We start from the raw sequence: 24892 nt of genomic DNA on the forward strand, positions 1-24892 counted from the left end.
TCTTTCAATCACTGTAAAACATCTCAATTAAGTACTACTATCATCATCAGTGCTACAGGTGAGTAACAAGATCAAGGTTAAGGAAACTGCTCAATCACACAGCTAGTAAGTGTTAGGAAAATGAAAAAGTATTAGTTGCTCAGTCATGTTTGACTCTTTGTGATCCCATGGACTATAGCCCGTCAGGCTCCTCTGTCCATGAAATTGTCCAGGCAAGAATACTGGAGAGCACAGGAAGCGGCAGAACTAGAATTCTAAACCAGATCAATCTAAGTTCTTTATTTATAATTACAAGGTTATGCAATCTCTAAACAATTTTCAAGTGTAGTGTGATACTAAGCTAGGGATGCTTGGAATAAATAAATCAGAGAACTTCTGAACAGGAGAAGACTGGTTCCTAATTGAATATAAGAGCAGAAATTACTACAAAATTTCAAAGGGTTCCAGAAAACTATTTTGACATCAAAAGACAAACTGAGGTGATATGACTAGAATAAACTTTCAAGTCTCCTACTTTAAAAAGTATTGTGCTACTAAATCCTAGTCACTTGGAAGAACGTTACATTATTACAATAACCCTTTGACTGTCTATGTAGAATTATATTTTATAATTTATAAATTCAATTTCTCTTTGCATTGTACAGAAAATATTCATCTGGACTTACCTATTCAATTTTGGGTAGTTTTATAATTTGACTTTTCGTGATTTTCTTAAGTTTTAGTGTAATACCTATATTTCCCCTAGAATCTTAATTTTGTATAATGTTCTTACTGATTTTCACTTTTCAGGAGGAGAAGGGCACTGAGATGAGAACAATGAAAGGTGATAACTCATTTTTCCCCCTAATAGGACTTATTTTGACACTGTTTACACAGCAAAAACACCATTTTCACTAGATTTTATGCTACAGATCAGTAATAGTAAAATTACCTAAAAATCCATTTGTTTACACATTAAAATGAGATAATGACTTTTGGTGTGAAAGACCTCAATTATCCTACTTACTAATAACACCGTGATTTTACCTTCGGATAACTCTGTTGGTAGAGTAGTTATTGTCCTAACAAGCCGTCCCTTGGAAATACTAAAGCTCTGAAAGCTACAAATATTCAGATTCTCTGACATCTGGCTATTATCTCATTGTATTTTTTGACTGCTACATGTTAACTTAAAAACATAAACTCATAATTTTAGAGTATTTTTACATTTACAGAAAAGTTGCAAAGATATCATAAAGAGTTCCCAAATACTTTATATACATCAGTTATTATTTTTCAATAATAAATGTGAAGTATGTTGTCCTACCAAATGACAGAAAGATTGAGTATTTCCAAAGAAGATCAATATAAACTGGAAAACAAAATGCTATATATAAAAGGACACATATAGTACAAGATCAGGAGGGATCATTATTTTTTACTATCTTTAGAAAATAAACAAAATTTCCCAAAGCAAATAAATTTTAAAACTGTTTTGAACAGACTTACATGTATAAAAGGCATGATAACAAATCTAAGGAGGTTCAATATGATGAAGTTTAGAATGTATCTTTTTTGTAGATAACCTAATAAAACAGCAAAATATAGAACCCATCTTATATTAAATCCCAGATATTTAGCTCCCTAAAAATATCATTTAAAGTCCAAAGTGTATAACCAAATCTAACAAAGAAACAGTTGAAATGATCTGAAAAGAATACAAATGAAACCATTAAAAACAAATAAAATTATATAAAGAAAAAAGAAACTAATAAAAACCTGTGGTATGATGGGTAGGATGACAGTATTCTCAGCAGGGACTGGCAGGACAGGGATCACAGGGACAGTGGGAGAAGAGGGAGATACAGCTTCTGTTGGCTAAAAATCATCAATGACAAAAAATCAGGAAAAATACAAAATAAAAGGGAAACATACAACAGAAAGTTTTGTCACAAAGATAAATTATAGTTTTCAGAAATAACTAAAATAGGTAAAATAATATATTACTTCCATTTAAATAATAAAATGCTCTTAGAAGTAATTATACCACTAATAATAATTTTAATGACTCTAGTTAAAATAAGTGACTACTCTTTAGATGTTTAAATGAAAATAATAATAAATAATGATTTAACAATATTCCTCCACTGGGAGATAAGACATTCTCTTCACAGACTACAAAATATTTTTATAGCATTCAGGATATATTTGACCACTTGCTTCCTTGCATTCAAAGAATCAATTACTCTCATGCCTAATTCAATTATTTTTTAAAAAGATGTAAATGAAACACAGAAAGGGTGTCTTGTAAAAGTACCAATTTCTGTTACCTGGATTAATTCATAAATATTTGCTATACCAATGACATATTCTACATAAGAATTATTAACCTCATATCCTATACAAAAACTGGAAATTAACTGATGACCTAAATGCAAGCATTAAAACCATAAAATTCTTAGAAGAAAACATAGGGATAAATCTGGATTTAACAATGGATTCTTAAATATGATATCAAAAGCAGAAGTAAAAAAAATTAGACTGTATCAGAATTCAAACCTTTTGTGAAGCAAATGGCATTCTCAAGAAAGGGAAAAACAACATAGAATGGGAGAAAATCCTGCAAACTGTACATCTGATGATGGTTTAACATGAAGAACAGATAAAGAACTCCTATAACTCACCATAAAAAGACAATTTAAAACATTGGCGAAGGACCTGGAACAGATATTTTCCAAAGAGGATACACATATGCACCCCAAAGTTCATAGCAACACTACAATAGCCAGGACATGGAACCAACCTAAATGTCCATCAACAGAAGACTGGATAAAGAAGATGTGGCACATATATACAATAGGATATTACTCAGCCATAGAAAAGAACAAAACTGGGTCATTTGTAGAGATGTGGATGGACCTAGAGTCTGTCATACAGAGTGAAGTAAGTCAGAAAGAGAAAAGTGAGTATCATATTTAATGCATGTATGTAGAATCTAGAAAAATGGTACAGATGAACCTATCTGCAGGGCACAGAGACACAGATGTAGGGGACAGATATATGGACATGGAATGAGGGGGGAGGTAGCGGAATGAACTTGGAGACTGGGATTGACATCCACTGACGTGTAGAACAGATAGTGGGGACCTATAGTACAGGGCAGGGAGCTCAGCTCGGTGCATGCGGTGACCCATATGGATGGAGTGGGGAGTGGGTGACCGGGAGGTTCAAGAGGGAGGGGGATATGTATAAATATAGCTGATTCACTTCATTGTACAGAAGAAACTATTACAACATTTAAAAGCAACAAAACCCCAATTAAAATAAAAAACAATAAGCACATGAAAATCTATTCAATATTATTATTCATTAGGGAAATGTAAATCAAAGTAACAATGACATATACTACTAGGAGGCAATAATAAAAAATAAAAACAAAAACAGAAAGTAACAAATGTTGGCAAGGATGTGCAGAAATTGGAATCATCAAAAACTGCTGGTGGGAATGGAAAATGGTGCTGCCACTATGGAAAACAGTTTGGTTTGGCAGTCCTTCAAAAAACTACCCCTAGGATTACCATATGACCCACCAATTCTACCCCTAGGTAAATACTTAAAAGAGCTGAGAACCGGGACTTGAATACTTTACCCTAGTGTTTGGTGATTCACAATAGCCAAAAGGTGGAAACAACTCAAGAGTATCCATCAACAGATACAGAAATACAAAACATGGTGTGTGTATACACACTCAAACACACACACACAATGGACAGTCATTCAGCCATAAAAAGGGATGAAATTCTGGTATCTGCCACAACATGGACAAACCTTGAAAACATTATGCTAAGTGAAATTAACCAGACACAAAAGGTCTGTATTTTGTGATTTCACTTATATTTAGAATAAGTAAATTCATATAAAGTAGATTAGAAGCTACCAGGGGCAAGGGAGAGAGGAGGGTAAGGAATTTACTGCTTAATGGTTACAAAGTAAGTTTGAGATAGTGAAAAAGTTGGAAATAGATAGTGGTAATAGCTGCTCAATACTGGAAATTTAACTGATGCCACAGAATTGTGCAGTTAAAATTGGTTAAAATGGCAAATCTTATGTTAGATATATTTTATCACAATTAAACATCTCAAAAAATTTTTAATGCAGCAAAAGCAGGTCCCTTCACAGTGCTGTTGGATATATAACTTCACACAAACTTTATGAAAAGCAATCTAATAGCTTTAAAAATGTTGAACTCTTTGACTTAGTAATTCTGTTAATCTATCCTGAGGGAAGCCTGGCATGCTGCAGTCCATGGGGTCGCAAAGAGTTGGACATGACTGAGTGACTGAACCGAATTCTAAGGAAATATTAAAAAAGCAAATGTCTTAATATTCAATATATTCTTTTGAACATTGTACTTGGGAAAATGCAAAATATCCTAAATATAAGGTGTTGGAATGGTTGCACAAATAATGATAATTTCATAAGATTAAATACTATGCCCCTGGAGAAGGGCATAGCAACCCACTCCAGTATTCTTGCCTGGAGAATTGCATGGACAGAGGAGCCTGGTGGGCTACAGTCCATAGGGTCACAAAGAGTCGGACAAGACCGAAGCGATTTAGCACGCAAATACTATGCATTGATTAATAATCATCTGTAAGAACAGTCTATAAGTCATATAGGATACTGCCTATGGCATGACATTAAGTAAAAAAGAGAAGATAAAAACTGTATTTAAAAAATGGAAAGCAATGTTTGATAAGTTAACCTCTGAGGACAGGATTATGAATGGTTTTTCCCCTGCCTCTATTTTGAATTCTACTTTTCCAATTGTCAACAATGAATATATAGTGATGCTGTAATGCATGGTGAGGGATGGAAGATCTATTACTATTAAGAGAAAAACAATTATAATATTTTACCATCTCATTTTCTAGAAAATAAACTGAAAATGCGTTTCACATTAATTGTTCAAAAAGATGCTAAAATTTTCAATGATTTTTATAAGACCATTAGAGTTGAAGAAGCTAGGGATCAAGTTTAACCCTTCTTTTTACAACTGAGCTTAAGCTCACAAAAGTTAACTTGTGACAAATGAGGAAAAGATTTGCTAGACTATTGTTACCTGGATTTCTTATATTCTGTAGAAAGAGATTGTAAGCCATTAGATTTTGTTTCCTTCTTTCTTTCTTTTTACTATTACCAATTTAAATGAGTTCTCTAAATGAGTTCTCTGTTTTGAAAGATGGAAAAGTTACAGAGATGGACAATGGTGATGGCTGCACAACACCATGAATGTATTTATTGACACTGAATTAATTGTACTTAAGTGTACTAAGAAAGGTTAAAATGGTAAAATTTTGTTACATATATTTTATCACAATTAAAAATAAATTAGGAATAAAGTCTCTGTCTTGGGATTCTAGCCACCATTTATATACTGTTCCTATAGGAAAAAAAAAAGTTGAATTCCATATTATGAGCTTAAAACAAACAATTTAAGTGCTACCAATTTTCAGTGGAATATTTATAACTTTTTAAAAATGTTTGAAAAACCCAAGAGATTCTGACTCCTAATTTATGACAAAGAGAAAAAGATAGTTTTAAAAGAATTTAGTTGAAGTTAAGTCAGATAGAGGAAGACAAATACCACACGATTTCACCAAAAAAAAAAAAAAAAACAAAACAAACAAAATGAAAATAGATAGAAAACACACTCACAGATACAGAGAACAAATGCACAGATGCCAAAAAGGGAGGGAGTTGGGGGGTGGACAAAATAGGTGAAGCAAATTAAGACGTATAAACCTTTAGTTATGTAAGTCACAGGGATGTAATATATAGCCCAAGAAGTAAGGTCATTAATATCATAAAACTTTTTATGGGGAGAGATGGTTACTAAACTTACTGTGGTGATCATTTTATGATGTATGCAAATATCAAAACATTTAGTACACCCAAAACCAACATAATATTGTTCATCAACTATGTTTCAATTATTCTAGAAAACTACTGCTGAATCAACTGAATATACATATGGAAAATGAATGACCCCTTAGCCTACTACCTTATACCATATATAAAATTCCAGATGGTTACTGTCATATTAACAGAAGTACAAAAATAAGATTTCTAGAAGATAGCAATGATAGAATATAACCAGGATCTTGACGTAGGCAAGCACAGGCTGTTGAAGTCAAGCAGAGTGAGGGAACCATCTGTGCACAGGGAGTGGAAGGGTGGCAGAAGTGATGCTGGAGTCTGGGCAGGATGAAGACGATATCGCACATGGGCAAGCAGTGGCAGCAGCCTGGTATTTTTGTTGGATCCCAAGTGTGAGAGAGTATCTGTGTGGCAGTAGCAGTAGTCTGGCATGAAGTATAGAGGCCTCAGTGGAACAAGATGAGGATATCCATTTGATCTTTAGCAGGGTGGGAAGGAGGTCCACTAAGAGCATCAACAGTGGTAGGAGGTTGCTGACATACCTGAGACTTGATCCAATAAGTAAATATATAAAGGATAGTGGGAGCAAGGGTCCTCATGTCAGAGAACGGAGTTGCAAACATGCAAAGGGAGAAAATCAGCATGAAATCTATGGTTCTGGACTAGATTTGGAAGCACTAGTATGACAGTATGGTTTTCAATATATATAGACAAATACAGAAATAAATGTGTGTGTTTACATATACACATGTACCCTGGGAGCAGTAACACCTCAATAGCATGAAAATACCTAACACTCAGATCTTGGCTTATAAATATCCATTCTCTAACTTTTTAAAAAAGGAATCTTTGAAGAAATGACTCCAGAGCTAGAGCCTAGAACTTTTTGCTGTGCCAGAAAATAAGAAGGTGCTCAAAGAATTAATGAGGCATGACAAAGGAAACAGAAGTCAGCTTGCTGGGGCTCTTACCAGTTACACTGGGAACAATGTGAGACTCAGATAACAATAATGATAGCATAAACCTCACTGAGTTAAAGAGGATTCCAAGAGTCTACACTTATGTAAATAATTACATAACAATGAAATGAATAGAAGAGGGCATTTCCTTACAGTATATGCCAATCAAAAATGTAGAAGGAAGGATGGAGTCACAAAATTACAATCTGGCAACTACCACAGTAATAACTTATTTAAGAAACAACAACAAATGTTAAAATTTCCACTGCTGCTGAAAGACCCTTCCATTTCATTCTAGTGGAAGCAAGTTTGAGTGGGAGACACACACACAGACACACATGTATCTCCCTACAAATTTTTATTAATTACAGTGAAGAAATTCAGCAGATACTATCTTAACCAAAGTTAACATCATCAGGGATGGGACCCATCAAAATCATATGTTACCTGATAGGATGTAATCAGAGTATATCACTCCTGGGACATTTTATCAAAGATGCATAACCTGAACACTAAACATCAGACAAACTGAAATTGAGTGATAAACTACAAAATAACTGACTGGCGTCATCCAAAGTATCAGAGAGAAGAAAGTCTAACATTTATAATCTTTATTTAATTTTTTAAAACAGCTTTGTTAAGGTATAACACATATACAAGAAATTGCGCTTTTTAATGTATACAATTTAATGAGTTTGGACATATACAAACACCCGTGAAACAATTACCACAATCAAAGTAAGAGACCTATCTAAAACCTGTAAGAAATTTCTTTTTGCCTCTATAATAGAGTCAGATATTAGTTAATAAATAATCCACTTTAACATAAAAAAGACAAAGCTATATGCTTATAACAAATTTCAAGGCCAAACACAAACATTTCCTCCATTAGGCAGTTGCTCTCAAAAACTCTTTAGGATAAACTATAAATTCTTCAATATTACATTGTAATACTGGTTCTGAGCCTATTCTCAATATATTTCCTTTTGACAGAATCCTTTAGAGGATCTGTTTTTTAGAGGATACCATTTTTTAAAATCCTAAACAAAATCCTAAACAAAATGTACACCATCTGATTCCACCCCACTCTCTATAGGGCACTGAGCAAGTGCTTTGAAGAACAACATATACCTCTGCCTCTTTCTTAAGAAAGGCAAATACTGCTGAGAAAATCTTCAAAAACAAATACGTATCAACACACATAATTTCCTAGTCACAATCAATAACCAGTTTGAGTCACAAAGGATTATACAACAACAAAATAAGTCACTTAGATTGCATGAAACAAAATACTGCCCTAAACAAATAATATCTAGTCAAATGAAGGTTGAGTGATGAGGAACAGTATAGATGGTACATATGATAACAGACTAAAAAGAAGAGATGAGAATATTTTGAGCACAGGATTGAGAGCATGATAAAATTCTGGTGAGCTGTGTAAGATGATTCTAAATTGGAAAATGTCAAACTTAAGACTCTAATATGAATAATGAGGCAGCAATATAGAGTAACCGTTACATTTGGGTTATTATAGAAAAGGAATTCAGCCTAAGCATTTGAAACTTGAAAAATCTTACATGTATTATTTTATTAGACAATATGACTTTCAGGTCATCGTCCTTTTTCTGTTCCATTTGTATCACTCAATAAGATCAGCTCCAAAGAGTTTTAGTTGTTTTTTTTTTAAATATTGACCATGTGACTAACAACTGTCTCAGTTGTTTCTATCCATAGCAACACCATGGAATCATTAGCCTCTGAGGCCTCCTTCAGAGACTTGTTTCCATGACAACAGAGGCTATAATATTAACACTGTCTCAAAGAATACTGCAGAAACTGGTAAATTCCCATAAAGTAACTGGATTGTACATATTTTAAAAGTATTTTTTAAATGCCAGTATCAAATTGATGGCTTTCCGGGAAATGTTTTAACTAATTTTTAGAGATTCTTGTTATTTATTCACAGTTTTACATTTTAAATTTGATGTGAAGAGCTTAAAATTATGAAAGCAGCTTTTACAAAGATTTTGATAAAAAGTGGTCTGAAGCCTCATGAGGTACAGCCACATGCTTAACGTGTACTGCACATCTGCATTTATGACTATGTACCTCCCTCTTTCACTTGCACTCACTCCACTCGATAAATGAAAAAAAGAATATATATATATAGATAGATAGATAGATAGAGTATCTTTACCTTTAATCTGCTTGAAATAGCTAAAGTGGTTTTTTACATGTACATGTGAATCCTGTCTGATACAGGAAGAAACAGAAGGAATAATTAGGAGGCTGCTATGATAATCCATCTGAGAGGTGATCAGTGGCTTCAACCAAATGATGGTAACAGTGAAAACGGACATGAGTAGTCAAATAAAGATATATTTTGAATGTAGAAGTGATATCTATATGACTGATGGGAAGCTGGGAAGGACTATTAAGAATAACAACAACAACGGCCTCTAAAAATTGTCTTTTACATCATAGTTAGATTCAACCATAAAAGAATTACAATGCTGTCTGAACGTTTTTCTTAACTTTTTCTCACTTATAGTCTTACTTATTAATATGTTCATAAGATTAAATTCTAAAGAAAGATAACTAATACCATACTACCAGGTAATGATCTTAGAATATCCACAAAGATTCAATAAGTGCTAAGTAAATTTATAACATACTTAAGGAAAATGAAATAAATGAATTAGCAGATCTTTTGTTATCAATATCTTAAAGAAAAATAACTACCCCCATGCCACTGTTGGTCTATTAGAATTTTCCTTCGTTTTTTGTTTTTAGTATGGTATAGTTTAATATTTTTAATCTAAGTTCCTTTGTTTAAATTTCTACAATGTGATAATGAGACATGTTTCTTTGAATAAATGTCAAAGAAAATATCTAAGAAGGAAAGAGAAATCAGGGGAAAGAACTGCAAGCTTTTTGTATGTTTATAGAAGGATAAAATGCATCACAATAAATTTACCAAAACTGTTTGGGAATCACTGTACTCAACAGGGGTCTAGCACCTTCAAAGTAAGTTTTTGTTGTTGCTTAGATCTGGTTCCTATTTGATTCAAATGCTCCTTTTGCCACATTTACTCCAAATAGTATATTCAATATAAACTCCATAACATGTTATTTGAACCAGCTGCATATGATATTCATATCACAATTATCTCTGAAGCAAACAGCAACAAAACTAGATATATTTTGAAACAAATTTTGAAACAATTTTGAAACCAAAAAAATTTGAAACAAATACTAAAAACAAAACAAATACAATACTAAGGGATTAAATACAAATTCTTGATTTTAAAATAACAAAGGGGAGAAAGGAAAACAGTCTAGTGATGAAAAATCCTAGTATAGAAGCATGGGTGCAAATCTGTTAAGTTTACACAGACAGAATATAGTAGTTCATGAATCTATCAATATTTCAGTTTGTAAGATTGATATTTATGAATAGTTAAGGTATATCATCCCTTCATTATAAAAAGACAGCATTCCATCAGCATTCAGCCATTCACTTTGTACTAATACAAGGATGAGCCAACATTCATTCAGAATTTCAAGTAAACAGAAATCCAAAATTTGAATTTAAAGCTGTGGTCACATAAATAACAAACAGATATGAAACTACCAAATGCAATACGCTGCCTGCCTCCCCACATTTATCAGACTATGGCTACAGAAACACACACAACCATGGACTTCACAATGACTAACCTAAAATGGGACCTCAACACTTTCTAGTACTCATACATTTACCCTATTTTGTTCATTCTTGTACAATTCCTAATGATTCAGGTCACTATTAACCTTTCTGAAGTTATCTTCTATTTTCCTCCCACTTACTGTTTTGGCCATACTCTGCTGTGTTTCAAAAACTCTATAAACAAGCTCTGGCCTCAGAGTCTTTCATACAGTCTTCCTTTGCCTAGAATGCTCTTGTCCCAGATATCCACATGACCCAGCTCCATAACTTCTTTTACGCCTTGCTCAAATAACACCCTTCAGTTGAAGCCTCTCCTATTCTACTAAACCCACCCCCACCACATATACACAAATATACCCATTTCCTATTGTCTTCTCTTTCTACCTTTTCTCCAGTATACTATATATTTTACTTAGGTTTGTCATCTGTCTTCTCCCCCTTTAATATAAGCTCTATAGGAGTAAGAATTCTTGTTCTATTCAATATTACTCCTGTATACCTAGTTCCTAGAATAATATCTAGCACATAGGAAGTAGTTAATACATGTTTCTTGGATGAATGAAACAATATGATTGACAAAAGAGACTGAGTTAATCAGCACTCTAGAATGATAAAGTGACTCAAGTGACTCAGAGAACAGATTGTATACACCCATCCCTCCCCCTGCCCACTTTCATTTTACACACATAGAAGACACTGCTAAGAGATTCTGTGTGCTTGGGCAGCCACTACCAATCAGAAAGTGCTCAAGATGTTCTAGTATTTGATGACCTCAGAAGTTCAAAATATAAAAATGCCAAAAAATTACCAGTTTCATGTTGTCCTCTGTCTGCATGCGCTTTAAGTCACTAGTCTATAGGGTCGCATAGAGTCATCCCTCTGCCAGGCTCCTCTGTCCATGGAATTCTCAAGGCAAGAATTCTAAAGTGGGTTGCCATGGCCCCTGCGAGGGAATCTTCCCAATCCAGGGATCAAACCCATGTTTCTTATGTCTCTTGCATTGGCAGGTGGATTCTTTACCACTAGTGCCATCTGGGAAGGCTTGTTCTGTCTAGCAATAATAATATCCTATGTGAAAATATATATCCTATGTGAATAATAATATCCTATGTGAAAGTAAACATGTCTTGTTCAAGAACATCTGCTGAAAAGATTTTCTCTTCCCTTTTTAAACTGTATTAAGTAGTAAATATCACTGACAGATCACATTTAAAGCCTGCGGTGCCCTTCTTCCAAACTTCTGGGTTCTACTAACTTCAACTCGATCCCTAGGTCCCTTCTCACAAGGTAGCTGCTTCCTGTTGATACTATCTCTGTTTTATTTTGGTGTTCACATGTTTCCTTTTCAGTTCTCCAATTCCTTTTAAATCACCATTCATATTACATTTTCCCTGTTAAAATAATTACTGTGGTGTCTGTTTTTCTGACTGGACCTACTCAAGGTTACCAATCCTCTTGTCAAAACATAATTCTTCATCATTCTGTAATAAGATTGCTTCTCGGTATCTATAGATTCCCCATATAAAACACCAGAATATTTTGTAGGATCAATTTCACGGGTGGTTGTGAAACTGGTGATAAAGATGATGATGATAGGTACTTTACTGATGTCACGTATTACAGTAAGGGTTTTGCAGGTTTGTCCCATTTAATTTTTTACTAAATCTTGATCCTTGTTTTCTGCAGGTGGAAGAAAGAGACTCAGAATTTAGGTAATTTATCCAATGTGCTACAGCTAAAATAGAACAGGGCTTTAAACTCAGTTCATCATCCTCTAAAAACAACACTCTCAACCACTGCTCTCCAAAATCCTGCTATGAATTTAGTAGAGCTGAAGCATTTAATTCCTAAGGTTGGTATTTATCTTATTCTATTATATGTCAAAATACTTACAAAGTGATTATTTTTCAAGTTTATAATACTTTGATACATTAAGATGGTTCCAGCAAGATTAGTCAGAGTTAAATACAGTAAAATGAGGCTGGGATATGTTTCATTTCAAATTGCAGATTATAATCTTTAGTTATTTGCCTCAGAGCCAACAAAAATTTTGTAAGGCGATCAATTGATCCCATTCTGTCATAATAATAACTTCCTTATGCTCACAGCTGGCTGAGTCAATAGTCACAGCTTAGATTTAAAAAATACTGGTAATATTGCTCAGAAAGGGACTAAACTGGGGTCTACTAATGGATAAAGAATGAACAGCAGCGCTCCTGTTAAGAGGTGAGGGGGAAAACATCTTTTAAATAAATTTGTCTAGGGGCAGAAGTTGTGTTTAGGATTCTAAAATTCTACTGCTTCCAGATGTGATAACAGTTGGTTTACACTTGCACAAAATAGGTTCAGTCTTTGTTAACTGATTTGTACATGCCTGTACAATTGCCACATCAGTTGGTTTATTTAAAGTTTGGTAAATAAGCTGGTAATTGTAGGATACTGTTCTCTGCATGATCTGAATAGCTACTCTTACCTTTATCAAAATTCTAAATTTTGACATAAGAATGAAGGACTGAATAATGTTATCTATATAACAGTGCCAGGAAGTACACAGTGAGAAAAATCTTTAAAGAAAATGACACTAAGTCAAATTTTAACAGTAAGAATATAAGTTCTTCATATATTAATATATATGCTTCAATGTTTTCACAGAAGCCTTTGAATTAGTTTTGAAATAGACATGATTTTATAAAATCCTGTAATGTAGACTTATAATTTTAAAGCCATAGTTGTACATAAAAATGGCTTGGGAAATTTACAGTGGCCAAACCATATTTAGAAGTTCCAAACTTCTCTGTAGCCATCATCAGATTAAATGAAAATAAACACATATAATTAACTTTATTCATTCAACAAATAGCCATCATCTGCATTCACCACTTTAGGCTCTAAGGATATAAGAAAACATACATCTATCCTACCAGCTCTTGTGAAGCTTATGGTTTTGCAGCTGATATTAAATCATTACCCAATTGATTACTGAAATATAGTTGTGGTAAGAGGTATAGAATATAATTCTCATGAAAACAAATACTGCTTAAGATAAGAAAAGAGCGAAAATGTGCGAGTTGAATGTTCTATTCTGACCTCAGAGGTTATGGGCCAGTCACTTTTCAGTACTGTTATTAACACATTATTTTAAAAGTTAACCCTAAAACTACATATCACACACACATACATACATGTTATATATTAAAATATGCAAACTGCAGTTTGTGCAATAAAACATATATATTGCTATGTGTCCTTGACCAAAAAAAGTGAAAGTGAAAGTTGCTCAGTTGTGTCCGACTCATTGAGACTGCATGGACTGTATCCTGCCAGGTTCCTCTGTCCATGGAATTCTCCAGGCCAAAATACTGGAGTGGGTAGCCTTTCCCTTCTCCAGTGGATCTTCCCAACCCAAGGATCGAATCCAAGTCTTCCGCATTGCAGGTAGATTCTTTACCGTCTGAGCCCTCCTTGACAAAAGGACAATCTAACAGTTATGACACTACACAGAAACTACAAAGATGTATACAACACACTTCCTATTTATGAAGAGCTTATATAACAAACTTTACCTAGTTCTTCAAACTATAGCCAATCTAATCCACCTCAAGATATTAATGTTGTTCTTTTAACAGACTTTACTTTTTAGAGTAGAAAGTACAGAGTTCCCATGTAACCTTTGCCTACACACATGCATTGCATTCCCATTATTAACATTTCCCACTTGAGCTGTATATTGTACAGTTGATGAATCTACAATGACACATCACTCCTATCCAAAGTTCATAGTTTACACTAGGGTTCATTCTTGATGTACATTTACAAGTTTAAACAATGTCAGGTATCCACCATTATAGTACCATACACAATAGTTTCACTGGCCTAAAAATCTGTGCTCTATTCATCCCTCCCTCTTTCCTAACTTTGATAACTAATCTTTTTACTATCTCCATAGTTTTGTCTTTTCCAGAATGTCATATAGTTGGAAGCATAGAATGTGCAGTGTTTTCAGATTGGTGTCTTTCCCTTAGAAATAAGCACTTATAGAGTTCTTCCATATCTTTTTAACACTTAATAACATTTCACTATCTGGCTATTTACCCACTGAAGGTATCTTGGTTGCTTCCAAGTTTCGGCAATCATGAATAAAGCTGCAATAAACATCTGTGTGCAAATTTTCATGTGGACATAAGTGCTCAACTCATTTGAATGAAAACCAAGGAGTGCAACTACTGGATTAAATGGTCAATTTGGTATTTTTTAAAAGTGAATATAACCACTGTAAACTTTTTGCTTAATCTTCATCTTTATGCTTTTCTAGTGTCCAAATTACTGGGTCTCAAACATCACTTAAACATTTTTGAGTAGTTATGTTTTGGGTATAAAGGGAAACAATTTCCAAATCTGAGTAATGGCATTTTAAACAAAAGTACTGGCCTTTTGAGTAGGAAACTCAACTGTGTCAAGAGACAGCCATCTCACAACCAGTATAACAGAATTTTTATCCTAACTTTGATTGCTTGGTAATCATTACACAAAGAGACTGTTTCTACCCATTCTCCAGGTAGAATTCTACTATCTACTATTTCTATCTACTATCTTTATATCTAATATATATATATATATATATATATATATATGTATATATATACATATATATATATATCTACATCTAGATATCTAGATATCTACTATCTCTATACTCTGGGTAGAATTTTACTATCAGAGTTGGTATTTCCAAAGTAGTTTAAGAGGATTATCTACTTTATATTCTTTATATTCTAGTTTAATACAAAGGCATTTCACTGCTGAATATAAGCAATTTCATTCTTTAGAGATGAAGAAAAAAATATATATTTAAATACATATAAGTAAATACATGAATGTATTTTATACATATATATATATTTGTCCACTTCAAAATACAACTATCATTAGGCATGAGGCCAAATGTTTAAAACGTGCATAGATAAGGTTAGGCCAATTTATGTTGGTCCAAGGTGGAAATGTCCTGGTGTGAATATTTAGACCTGCTGCCTGGGAGGAACTGTCATAAGATAAAACCTTATAGATAATGATACCATATGCCTCTGTCTGCCTGGGAAATTCCCCTTTTCTATCAAAAGTACTCCCAAGTCTGGTCAGTGAGTGATACATTCATCCTAGTTGTAAGGAAATTTAATAGTTTTTCTCCTCTTCTCTCCCTGCCTCACCTCCCAAGGTGAAGGGTAAATAAGAGAATCATCAGTTGGAGGATCAGTACAACACTGAAGTGTGACATATGTTTCACAAAACATTTAAGAGAGAATTCAGATGGATTAAAAATATATAACAATAAAGAGTCAGGCAGTATTAAGTGCTATGAAGAAAAATGTTTAAAAAGATAAAAGGACAGTGATGTTTGGAGTGAAGGAGTGTCTGCTACCTTAGATAAGAATCTAGAAAGATCCTCTGAGAAGGTAACAGACGAGCAGAAATCTGAAGGAAGTGAGGAAATGAACTGTAAGAATATCTGAGGAAAGAATGTTCCAGGCAGAGGAAAGAGTAACATTAAGGTTCTGAGAGAGCCACATGCTTGATATATTTGAGGAATAGGAACAAGGCCAATACAGCAAAGAAAGTGAAGGAGCAATAGGAAATGGGATTACAGACACTGCCAGGGACTAGATAATAAACAGCCTTTTGAACTACGGTAACGAAGGATTTAGGATTTTATTATATGTCGGACTGAAAGCCATGGAAGTGATAAAAACAAGATAATGACATGAACTGACATTCTGTAAGGATTCCTCTGGCTTCTGGGTAAAGAACAGACTGGTGAGAGTGAAGAATGGCGATAGGGAGTCCAAATAGATTATCTACTGCTGTAATTCAGGCAACAAATTAAATAATTTTAATTAGTCATTATAGAGTAGTGAGAAGTGGTTAGATCATATATCCTAAACACAGAGCCAACAGAATTTGCTATTAAATTGTGTGAGCAAAAGAAAAAGGAACAGAAGATGATTTCAAGGGTTATCTTCAGCATCTCAGTGACTAAATGAGGATGGGGGAAAATAATATTAGAAACTCTATTTTTGACATGATAACTTTCAGATACTTAATCCAAGTGGAGATACAGATTAGGAAAGCTAGATATACAAGTCTAGTGAACAGGGATTAGCTCTGGACTGAAGATATGAATAATGATGTTAATTAAAGGCACCTGGATAAGATCAAGTGAAATATGAGTATAAAAAGAAGGAAGTTCAATGACTGATGCCCTGAGTTACTCTGTTAGTAGTTAAGAGAAGGAGGAGGATATTGCAAAGGAAATTGAGATTGGGAGACTAGGGAGAATGGTGTTTAAGAGTTAAATGGGAAAAGAATTTAAAGGAGGGAGTGAGTAGTCAATGTGTAAAAAGCTGTGGAAGGGTCAAGTAAAATGAAGACTGAGAACTGATCCCTAGATTTGACAGTCTATACTCCAAGAGGGTTTTCTGGCTGGTTGTTTTAATGAGAGGTATTATGCTGAGTATGTATGATGATAGGAATACTCCAGTACAGAGGGAAAGACAGATAATGCAATGAAGAGGGAATTTCAGAACTCTCTGAAAAGTCAAAATGAAAATTTAGTACAAAAGTGATAGGTGAGATTTAAGAACACAAGCGGATTATTTAACAGGATGGGAGACAGAATAAGACCATCAGTTGAGAATGAGCGCCAGGAAACAGGTATTGGAAATTTAACATGCAGCTTTGGAGCCAATGTGGAGGAGGCAGAGTTGCAATTAACCAAGGTTGGATCTTACCATTGAAGTGACAGAGGAGCAAGCAAGTTAAGATTATGAAAAGTGCTGTTTAAAGTTATGGACCAAGGAATTTGAGCAACGCAAGGAGGGAAGTGGAACACGAAAGACGTGATAGATAGTAAAAAGCTGGGCTGGAGGTCTTTAGAGTATAAAAGAAAAATTGTTATAGAGGAAAGGAGCCAAAAAGAAAGGAAGTGCTAGTCACTTTGAAATGCACTGCAACTCAATGATAATGAGGTCTTTAAAAAAAAAATTTATTTATTTGGTTGCACTAAGTCTTAGTTGTAGCACGTGGGATCTATTCTCTGACCAAGGATCGAACCCAGGCCCCCAGCATTGGGAGCATGGAGTCTTAGCCACCAGACCACCAGGGAAGTCCCTAATGAGGTCTTAATATAACCATTTAAGCAGGTCACTCAATTGAAAGAAAAAAATAAGACTCCTAGAGATAAGGATAATCAAAGAACTGAGAGGTCAAGATTTTGGAAGGATCACATCAAGATGCTGAAATCTCAAAGAATGATTACATGAATAGTGGACAAAGAAAAGATAGTAAACCTTGGTTTAAATCATCAGTGTAAACTGTAGTTCAAATCATCAGCGAGCGGATGTATATGACTAGATACATAAGACATATATGACTAGACATGGGGGGAATAGAAAACACTATCAGTCTGATGACAGGTACATTTTTCAAAGATAGAAGTTACAATCATCCATAAATATCAATAATAAGCAAGGAGGACATCAACTCCACTTGCTGGTCCCAAGGTAAACAGGATGTGATAGATAAAAATTCCACTTTTTGTGAGGGCTATGGAAAAAACAGTATTCTTGGGGGAATGCCAGATTTCTATGAGAGAAAAAAGATGAGATAAACCAGCACAGAAGAGCTTGAGTATAAAGGACGTTTTGGTGATCATGAACTGGGAGTTCCAAAGAGCAGAGTGAAAGAAATTGGGAGGTCATAGTTTAGAAACGATCAGGGATAAACCAGAATCAAACAGAGATAAGGAAATAAGTGACAGTGATCTGGAAGGCTTGGATTTTTTGCAGCAATTAAGATGAAAGGAATGCAAGGTATAAAATTAGTCCCGATGGCAAGCTTGGTAAAAGGTGGTGTGTGCATGCTAGTTGGTTCAATTTGTCTGACTCCTTGTGACCCCACAGACCACAACCTACCAAGCTCCTCACTCAGTCCATGGGATTTTCCAGGCAAGAATACTGGAGTGGGTTGCCATTTCCTTCTCCAAAGGATTAATCTTCCCAACACAGGGATCAAACCTGCACTTCCTCTAAAGAAATGCAGGAGCATTCTTTATCACTGAGCCACCTGGGAATCCCAGTAAAAGGTGGATAATCAGTTAAATTTTAGTTGTCTAGTTGTGACTGATTTAGCATTTGCAGAAGTGAGGGTCGGGAAGGAAGGCAAAATCGGAACTGGTGGGATTACCAAGAATTTGAAGTGCTCATTGGGGCTCTTCCCTTAAATTCTGCAACTGAGGATTTTAAAGTGTATAGCTTGTACTTACAGGAACTTAATACATTATTTACTGAATGTCTGAATGAACTGCACTATCCTAGGTACTGTAATTCCTAATTATCTAATTTGAATTTGAAGACTATTAAAACTAAGCAATAAAAAATAAAATAAAACAAAATAATAAAAATAATAGTAGCCAGGCACTGTACTAAATATGTTACATGCATTTAACTGTTTAATCAATTAACTCAATGAAGCGGATGTTACTGTCTTCATTTTGGGTGTCCCCAAATAGGGGAGCATATCCAATGCTCTTAAAACTTAAATCTTCTCTACTCCAGAATATACCTGTTTAGGACAAATAGTATGCTTTTATACAAGTTAGCCTATTTTTCTGGTATCTGAACACTGGGCATCTAACTGAACAGTGGTTTCTTGTATTTTAATTTAGGACAGGGTTTTTTCCCTCTAAAAAGCAGATTATTCAATTCATGTGGCTAATATTCACTCCTGTTAAAATTTTATTGTTCTGCTTCAATTATGGTAAATCATTATGTCTGTTTCATTCACTCCTAGGAAGAGAATTTTGCTGTCTTCAGCTTAGTTTGGCATGTCAATTGTCTGGGGGAGGTAGGAAGTTCTTTCTGAACATTTCTAATGATCCACATTAGGGATTCTGAAGTAATCCAAAATATGGGAACAGTTGCTAAATATATATTTGAAGTGATCTACCACATTACAGCTGTTCAAAACTTACACGACTACAATTTTCATTAATAAACACTGACATCACCAAGTAAATAAAAGCTTTTACTTAGGAAATAATCAAGTAGCCAAGTCTAGAAGTACTATGCCAGAATTCTTTAAAGCCTTGCTGAATATAAAAACTGGTCCCGGATTGGAACAGAGTTGCATACACTAAATAGGACAGGGCAAATAGACATCAAAGGATTGTAAATACAAAAACAGAAAGAAGGCTGAGATGAGGAACTGAGGAGGGTTCGACAATGAGTATCCCACATTTTCTATAATGACTATCAAAATTAAGAACATAAGTAGTAATGGAGCTCAAAATAGAAAAACTTACACCAAAGTAAAATAATGCACAAGAAACTCAGCTTAACATTAAAAAAAAATTCACGATGTAAATTTTTGGGATACAGCCAAATGACAGACATTAGTGACAATTTACAAACTGTATGGTTTGATTCAAAGGGTTGAGGAAATGATTGGGGGTTTGTGTAGATTGAAGAAAATCTGAAATGAAGAGGAGAAGAAAAGGGAAGTGAGAAAGAGATGGGCTATAGTGAAGAATCAAAGGCATTTATGATGGCAATAGAGTGAATCCAATAAATATAGGTACCCAAGAGGTTTCAGATTAGGTGTCATATTTTGGAAGGCCATGAGATAACAAGGTGTTAGGTGAGAGAAATGAAAACTAATTAATTAGTCAATTCCATAAACATTTACTGAGCACCAACTTCATGGCAAGCCCCATCTGAGAAGCTCAGGGAGAGTCTTGCAGAAGTCTATAATCACTTGGCTTTCCTAACACTTAAAAATTATTAATGATTTTTCTACTAAGTTCCACATGTTATAGTAGAATCTGACACAAAATCATAGTTGTAAACACAAACAGATGAGCAATTTAAGTGAATTTGTAAGTTTTCTGTTTATAGAGGACATTTGGTGGGATATTAAATCAGAGTAATTACTTTCAAATTAGTAAAACTGCATTTAATAACAACTCTCCAGAATGCTAAAAGTCCCATACATCATAGTGATAAGGAATTAGAATCAAAGTTGACCTTCCTATCAAATCTTAGAAAAGAATATTTCTGACAATAGTGAAACAGGAGACCTGGTAATCACTGTTGCTATTTATAATAATAGAACAAAACACTACTGTACATGTATATTCATAGGTATATAGCATATGCTCAGTAAATTACAAAATTTCATTAATCTACTTTGTTTTTAACAATATAAAAATCCTCTGGTGCTAAAAAATAAAACTTCTAGACATGAGTCAGTAAATGAAACATAAAAGTGTACCATAGGATTAGCTAACATCTAAATAGGCCTCACATTCATTCTCAGTACTATTACATTTCATCTTGTAAAATGAATTTCAGTGAGTTACAACAAAAGACTTTGACATACAAAATATCCAACTCATCAGTGAGGAAAACAACACAGAACGAAAAATGATATGTTGGTACTCCAGAGCTGGAGAAATAAAAGCTAAAACTCTGACCTAATGTCTACATTTACAGATACGAAATACAAAGATAATGAAAAAGAAGAAATAAGTTAACAGAAAGAGGGCTGACAAATAAAAATAAATCATTTGTCAGTATACATAAGTGATATGAACCAAATGGGAGGAAGATAAAATTTTAAATGGCTTTGTAGGATCAACTGCAAATAGAGTCTTCATTAAAATCCTATTTTAGTGCAATGCAATAGTAACTTTATGGCCCAACTCCTAGGTAACTATAATGTAATTGTGTGGTTTCAATAGCTTTATATGTAAACTATTTGGTTGTTTTTGTATGTCCTTTATAAGATGAATTATATATCAATGGTTGTGTCTGTGCATATACACATACAGTAGTGTGTATTTGAAGTTTTTAGCATAACTTTCTCATTGACAATGGAAATATCACTTAATATTAATCCACAATGAATAACAATGCCAAGCTTTAGCCCCTGTGTCCCTTTTTGGCATACGTAATTGCAGTTAAAATTTAGTTAAATTCTTGGGGCAGAAGTCAATCTAAGGGTTAAATGAATCACTGCCCCTTAAGTTTTGATTATAAGTAACTTCACTGCCTACTTATAAACTATTAAGGACTCTCCCTACCCAAGGAATTTCATCTCTCTCAAAAATGTAAGGAAAACAAGTACAATATTTTTACTTAAGAAATTTAAGATTATTTTAAAATAAAAATTATTGAAAGACAATTCTAAAACCAAAACCAAGAAGCTTTGACAGTTACTTATACTTACTGTGCTGCTTCTAATTATTTTTTTTAAAAGATGGTTTTCAATTAAAGGAATTTTTTTTAAAGGCCCTAAGGTATGTGTCTACATTTTAATTTAAATATGATTGATGTCAAAGGAAAACAGCATTCTCATCTTGTTTTTAAATTAGACTAATTGTTATGCTTTCATTTTTACTAGAGGAGAATGAATGTCTATTAAAAACATGTTTTAAAATAAAAACATTCCCCAAATCCTCCTTTAATACCAAATAATAGGTATTTCACTCAAATTATTAACTTTATATTTTCCTTACATTTTTAATACTCCTCAAAAAGTTGTTTTATATCATCTTTTTAAAATTTGGAGACTTTTAGTGTTTGCTCAGCTCCTTGACCTGTCAACTGAATATATGATAAAATATTCTTATCATCATGTAATTATGCAAGTTTACTGTTCTCAAATTAACCCTAGGTAATATATTTACAGAAATGGAAGGATTCATTAAATCCCTTGAACAAGCCATACTATAAGATATTAGCATGTACAATAATAGCCAACTGTATTCAATTTAATCTATTTTCAAAACAACTAGAAAATAAAAATACTTCAAATTATCTTGCTTATTCACTGTAACAATCTCCCTGAGGTTATTTAATGACATATAAAAACTAAACAAATGGATATTTTCTTTTGTCAGACATCATACTTTACAGCATTTAACACAGTCTGAAAATAAGGAGACAAGCATTATCTTTTTTTGAAACAAGCATTATTAACGCATATTTTAATTTATGTATGAATGGCTTTATATTTTTAGAGAAGTCATTCAACAGAATCTGAGACTGTTTGGCATTACATAAGAGCAAAAGGGAAAATATTTTTCTTTCCCCTTTTGTGCTAAAGACCTGCATAGATGGACTGAAAACACACATTTCTGCGCACCCAGGGTTTCAGTGCATAAGATTATGTTTTAATAACAAGAAATCTATACTAATACATTTCTGCAAAGCAACATGAACCAAAATATACTGAAAATAATTTCAACAAGTGGTATGTTACCTGGGTGGAGCTGGTGGCTACCGAGATGCAGTCAATAAAGCTGTGTCTTCGAGTGAAAAATGCAACTATCTGCTGCCAGCGTGAAGGTTCTGGCTCAGCTTGCAGTTCATCTGATGAGCCCTTTTTTGCCCAGTGTTTCTGCTTTGGGCCTACTGAGCCATGGCTAGAGCTAGTATTGCCTCCTCGACTGGCGCGAGAGTATAGAAGTGTGTTGTTCCCGAAAATGTAATTCATCTCTGCAGCCCTGCAGGTGGTTGCCAAGCAGTCTTACTTCTCTACCAGCTGCTGAGTAGTGAATGATCGGTAAAAACTGCAGCTAGAATTACAGCAGCATCACTTGTAGATCAGGGAAAATAAAAGCCTTGAGAAAGGATGCTCATTTTCTCTGTAATTTCTTCCCATGAAAGAGCTTGCATCTTTCCTCTGTACCTGTTGTTAGCTGTATGATGGCTGAGTTTATATTTGTAGGCAAAAAAGACGGCATAAGGTGGATTTCTTTCTCATGATTATTTTTTCACCAGCGTCTGCAGGAACCAAAAGCTGTTCTTTTGTTAGCTGATAACTAGACGGACTGAAATCCAGGAAGTGAGCTCGATTAGCAGGTAAAGAAGGATGTTATAAACACTGGACTACCAGGACCCTTTGGGGCTGCCTGATTTAATGCACTGGGTGGAGAAACCCTGGATTACCAAGTTCAATCATAGTCTGAAGTAAAATCCAATGGCATCTTCACTGCTTAAATAAATTATAAATATGAACTGCATTTAAAAATACAAGAATATTCTCTCTGCCAACACTTCTAATTGTTTAAAACAATTTTACTAAAGGAGTCTTTTTCATTCAGATTAAATTTCTACATTGGGAAGGCACTTACATTAAATAGCACTAAGGTTTTAAAAGGTATCATCTACATTAAACTCTGAGGATCTAATGATACAGAGAAATCCATTTGGAATGTAACCTGATCATTTTATGTAATATATTGGTCTTAAGTGCTTTGATTAATTGAGTTTGATGACAGAAACAGAAAAATTAGCAAAATAAGTATTTGGCTTCTAGTACTTTTGTGATAAAAAAGCGTTGTTATCAGCATCATGCCTCTCATATATGTTATAAACATTAAGATTATCAAGTTATGAATTTGTAAAAATACAAAAAGAAAGGTTAAATTTTTTATTTTATAGCCAATAAAACATATTTTTTGTAGTACTACATAAATAATACTCTGGTTCACAAAATAACTGTTTGTTAAACAGATACTTTCTAACATCTAATATCTAGGTCTGTATTTCTCCACACAGCAGTCCACCTCAGGATCACCTAGGGTGCTTGTTTAAAAAAAAAATGCAGACTGGTATCCGCTCCCTATCAGAATTTTTAGGAGTAAGGGAGATCTGAGAATTTTCATTTTTAAATAGCCCCCTAAATAAGCACCCTCAAGTTTGAGAACTACAAATTCCTAAATCTGTCCTCTTCATACTTTGCTACATTAGTATATAACACAATATATTGCCATCATAAACAGTATGTGAATAAAAATGCTACTTCAAAATTTACTAGTTGTGTAATTCAATTTTAAAGTTGATATAACCGTATCATAATTCCCAACCTCATGGGATGAATATTTTTTTTCAGATGCAGATCTACAAAATCTTGCTTACTTTTGCTTACCAGCACCAACTAAATGCAGCCTACTGGAATGTAGGATTGGCAAACCACAACTTCTAGGTCTACTACAAATCCTATTTGACAAGAAAAGATGCAAACACTGTCTCTATGATTCCACCTCTAAGATACAAACACATGCCCCAAAAGGGTTGACAGTCATGTGGGACTACTGGAAGTAAGATGCTTTGTGACAGATTATAGCAAAGTTTGCTTCTTCCCAAGGACTCCACAAACAATTGCTGGCAGTTTTATGGCCATACACAGATTGGTCTTATCTATTTGGGGGTAGGGGAATAGAGCAAACACTAAGGGTAGACAAAGAACT

General features: G+C 34.0%; 1 protein-coding gene and 1 long non-coding RNA gene across 25 annotated transcripts in view; one reads left to right on the forward strand and one right to left on the reverse strand.

Annotated features, from left to right (window-relative positions):
* Positions 1-24892, reverse strand: part of DLG1 (discs large MAGUK scaffold protein 1) — a 267402-nt gene that overhangs the window by 135340 nt on the left and 107170 nt on the right. For 11 of the 22 annotated variants that reach the window (XM_020887873.2, XM_070466201.1, XM_020887877.2 and 8 more), the window contains one exon: positions 1759-1857. The exons of 5 other annotated variants lie outside the window; for them this stretch is intronic. In XM_020887873.2, coding sequence (XP_020743532.1) covers positions 1759-1857 — 99 coding nt within the window. Of the gene's footprint in view, positions 1-1758; positions 1858-22899; positions 23428-24892 lie in introns of those variants that run through there. 6 more of the 22 variants (XM_070466205.1, XM_020887890.2, XM_070466204.1 and 3 more) reach the window with 2 other exon arrangements.
* Positions 8197-24892, forward strand: part of LOC110133742 (uncharacterized) — a 41971-nt gene continuing 25275 nt past the window's right edge. The window contains exons 1-3 of one of the 3 annotated variants that reach the window (XR_002312868.2): positions 8197-8306; positions 12274-12439; positions 23421-23508. This is a non-coding gene — a long non-coding RNA (uncharacterized lncRNA). Of the gene's footprint in view, positions 8307-8654; positions 8718-12273; positions 12440-23420; positions 23509-24892 lie in introns of those variants that run through there. The other 2 variants (XR_002312870.2, XR_011487234.1) reach the window with 2 other exon arrangements.

Source organism: Odocoileus virginianus, chromosome 4, assembly GCF_023699985.2.
Source record: "Odocoileus virginianus isolate 20LAN1187 ecotype Illinois chromosome 4, Ovbor_1.2, whole genome shotgun sequence".
Taxonomy (NCBI): domain Eukaryota; kingdom Metazoa; phylum Chordata; class Mammalia; order Artiodactyla; family Cervidae; genus Odocoileus; species Odocoileus virginianus.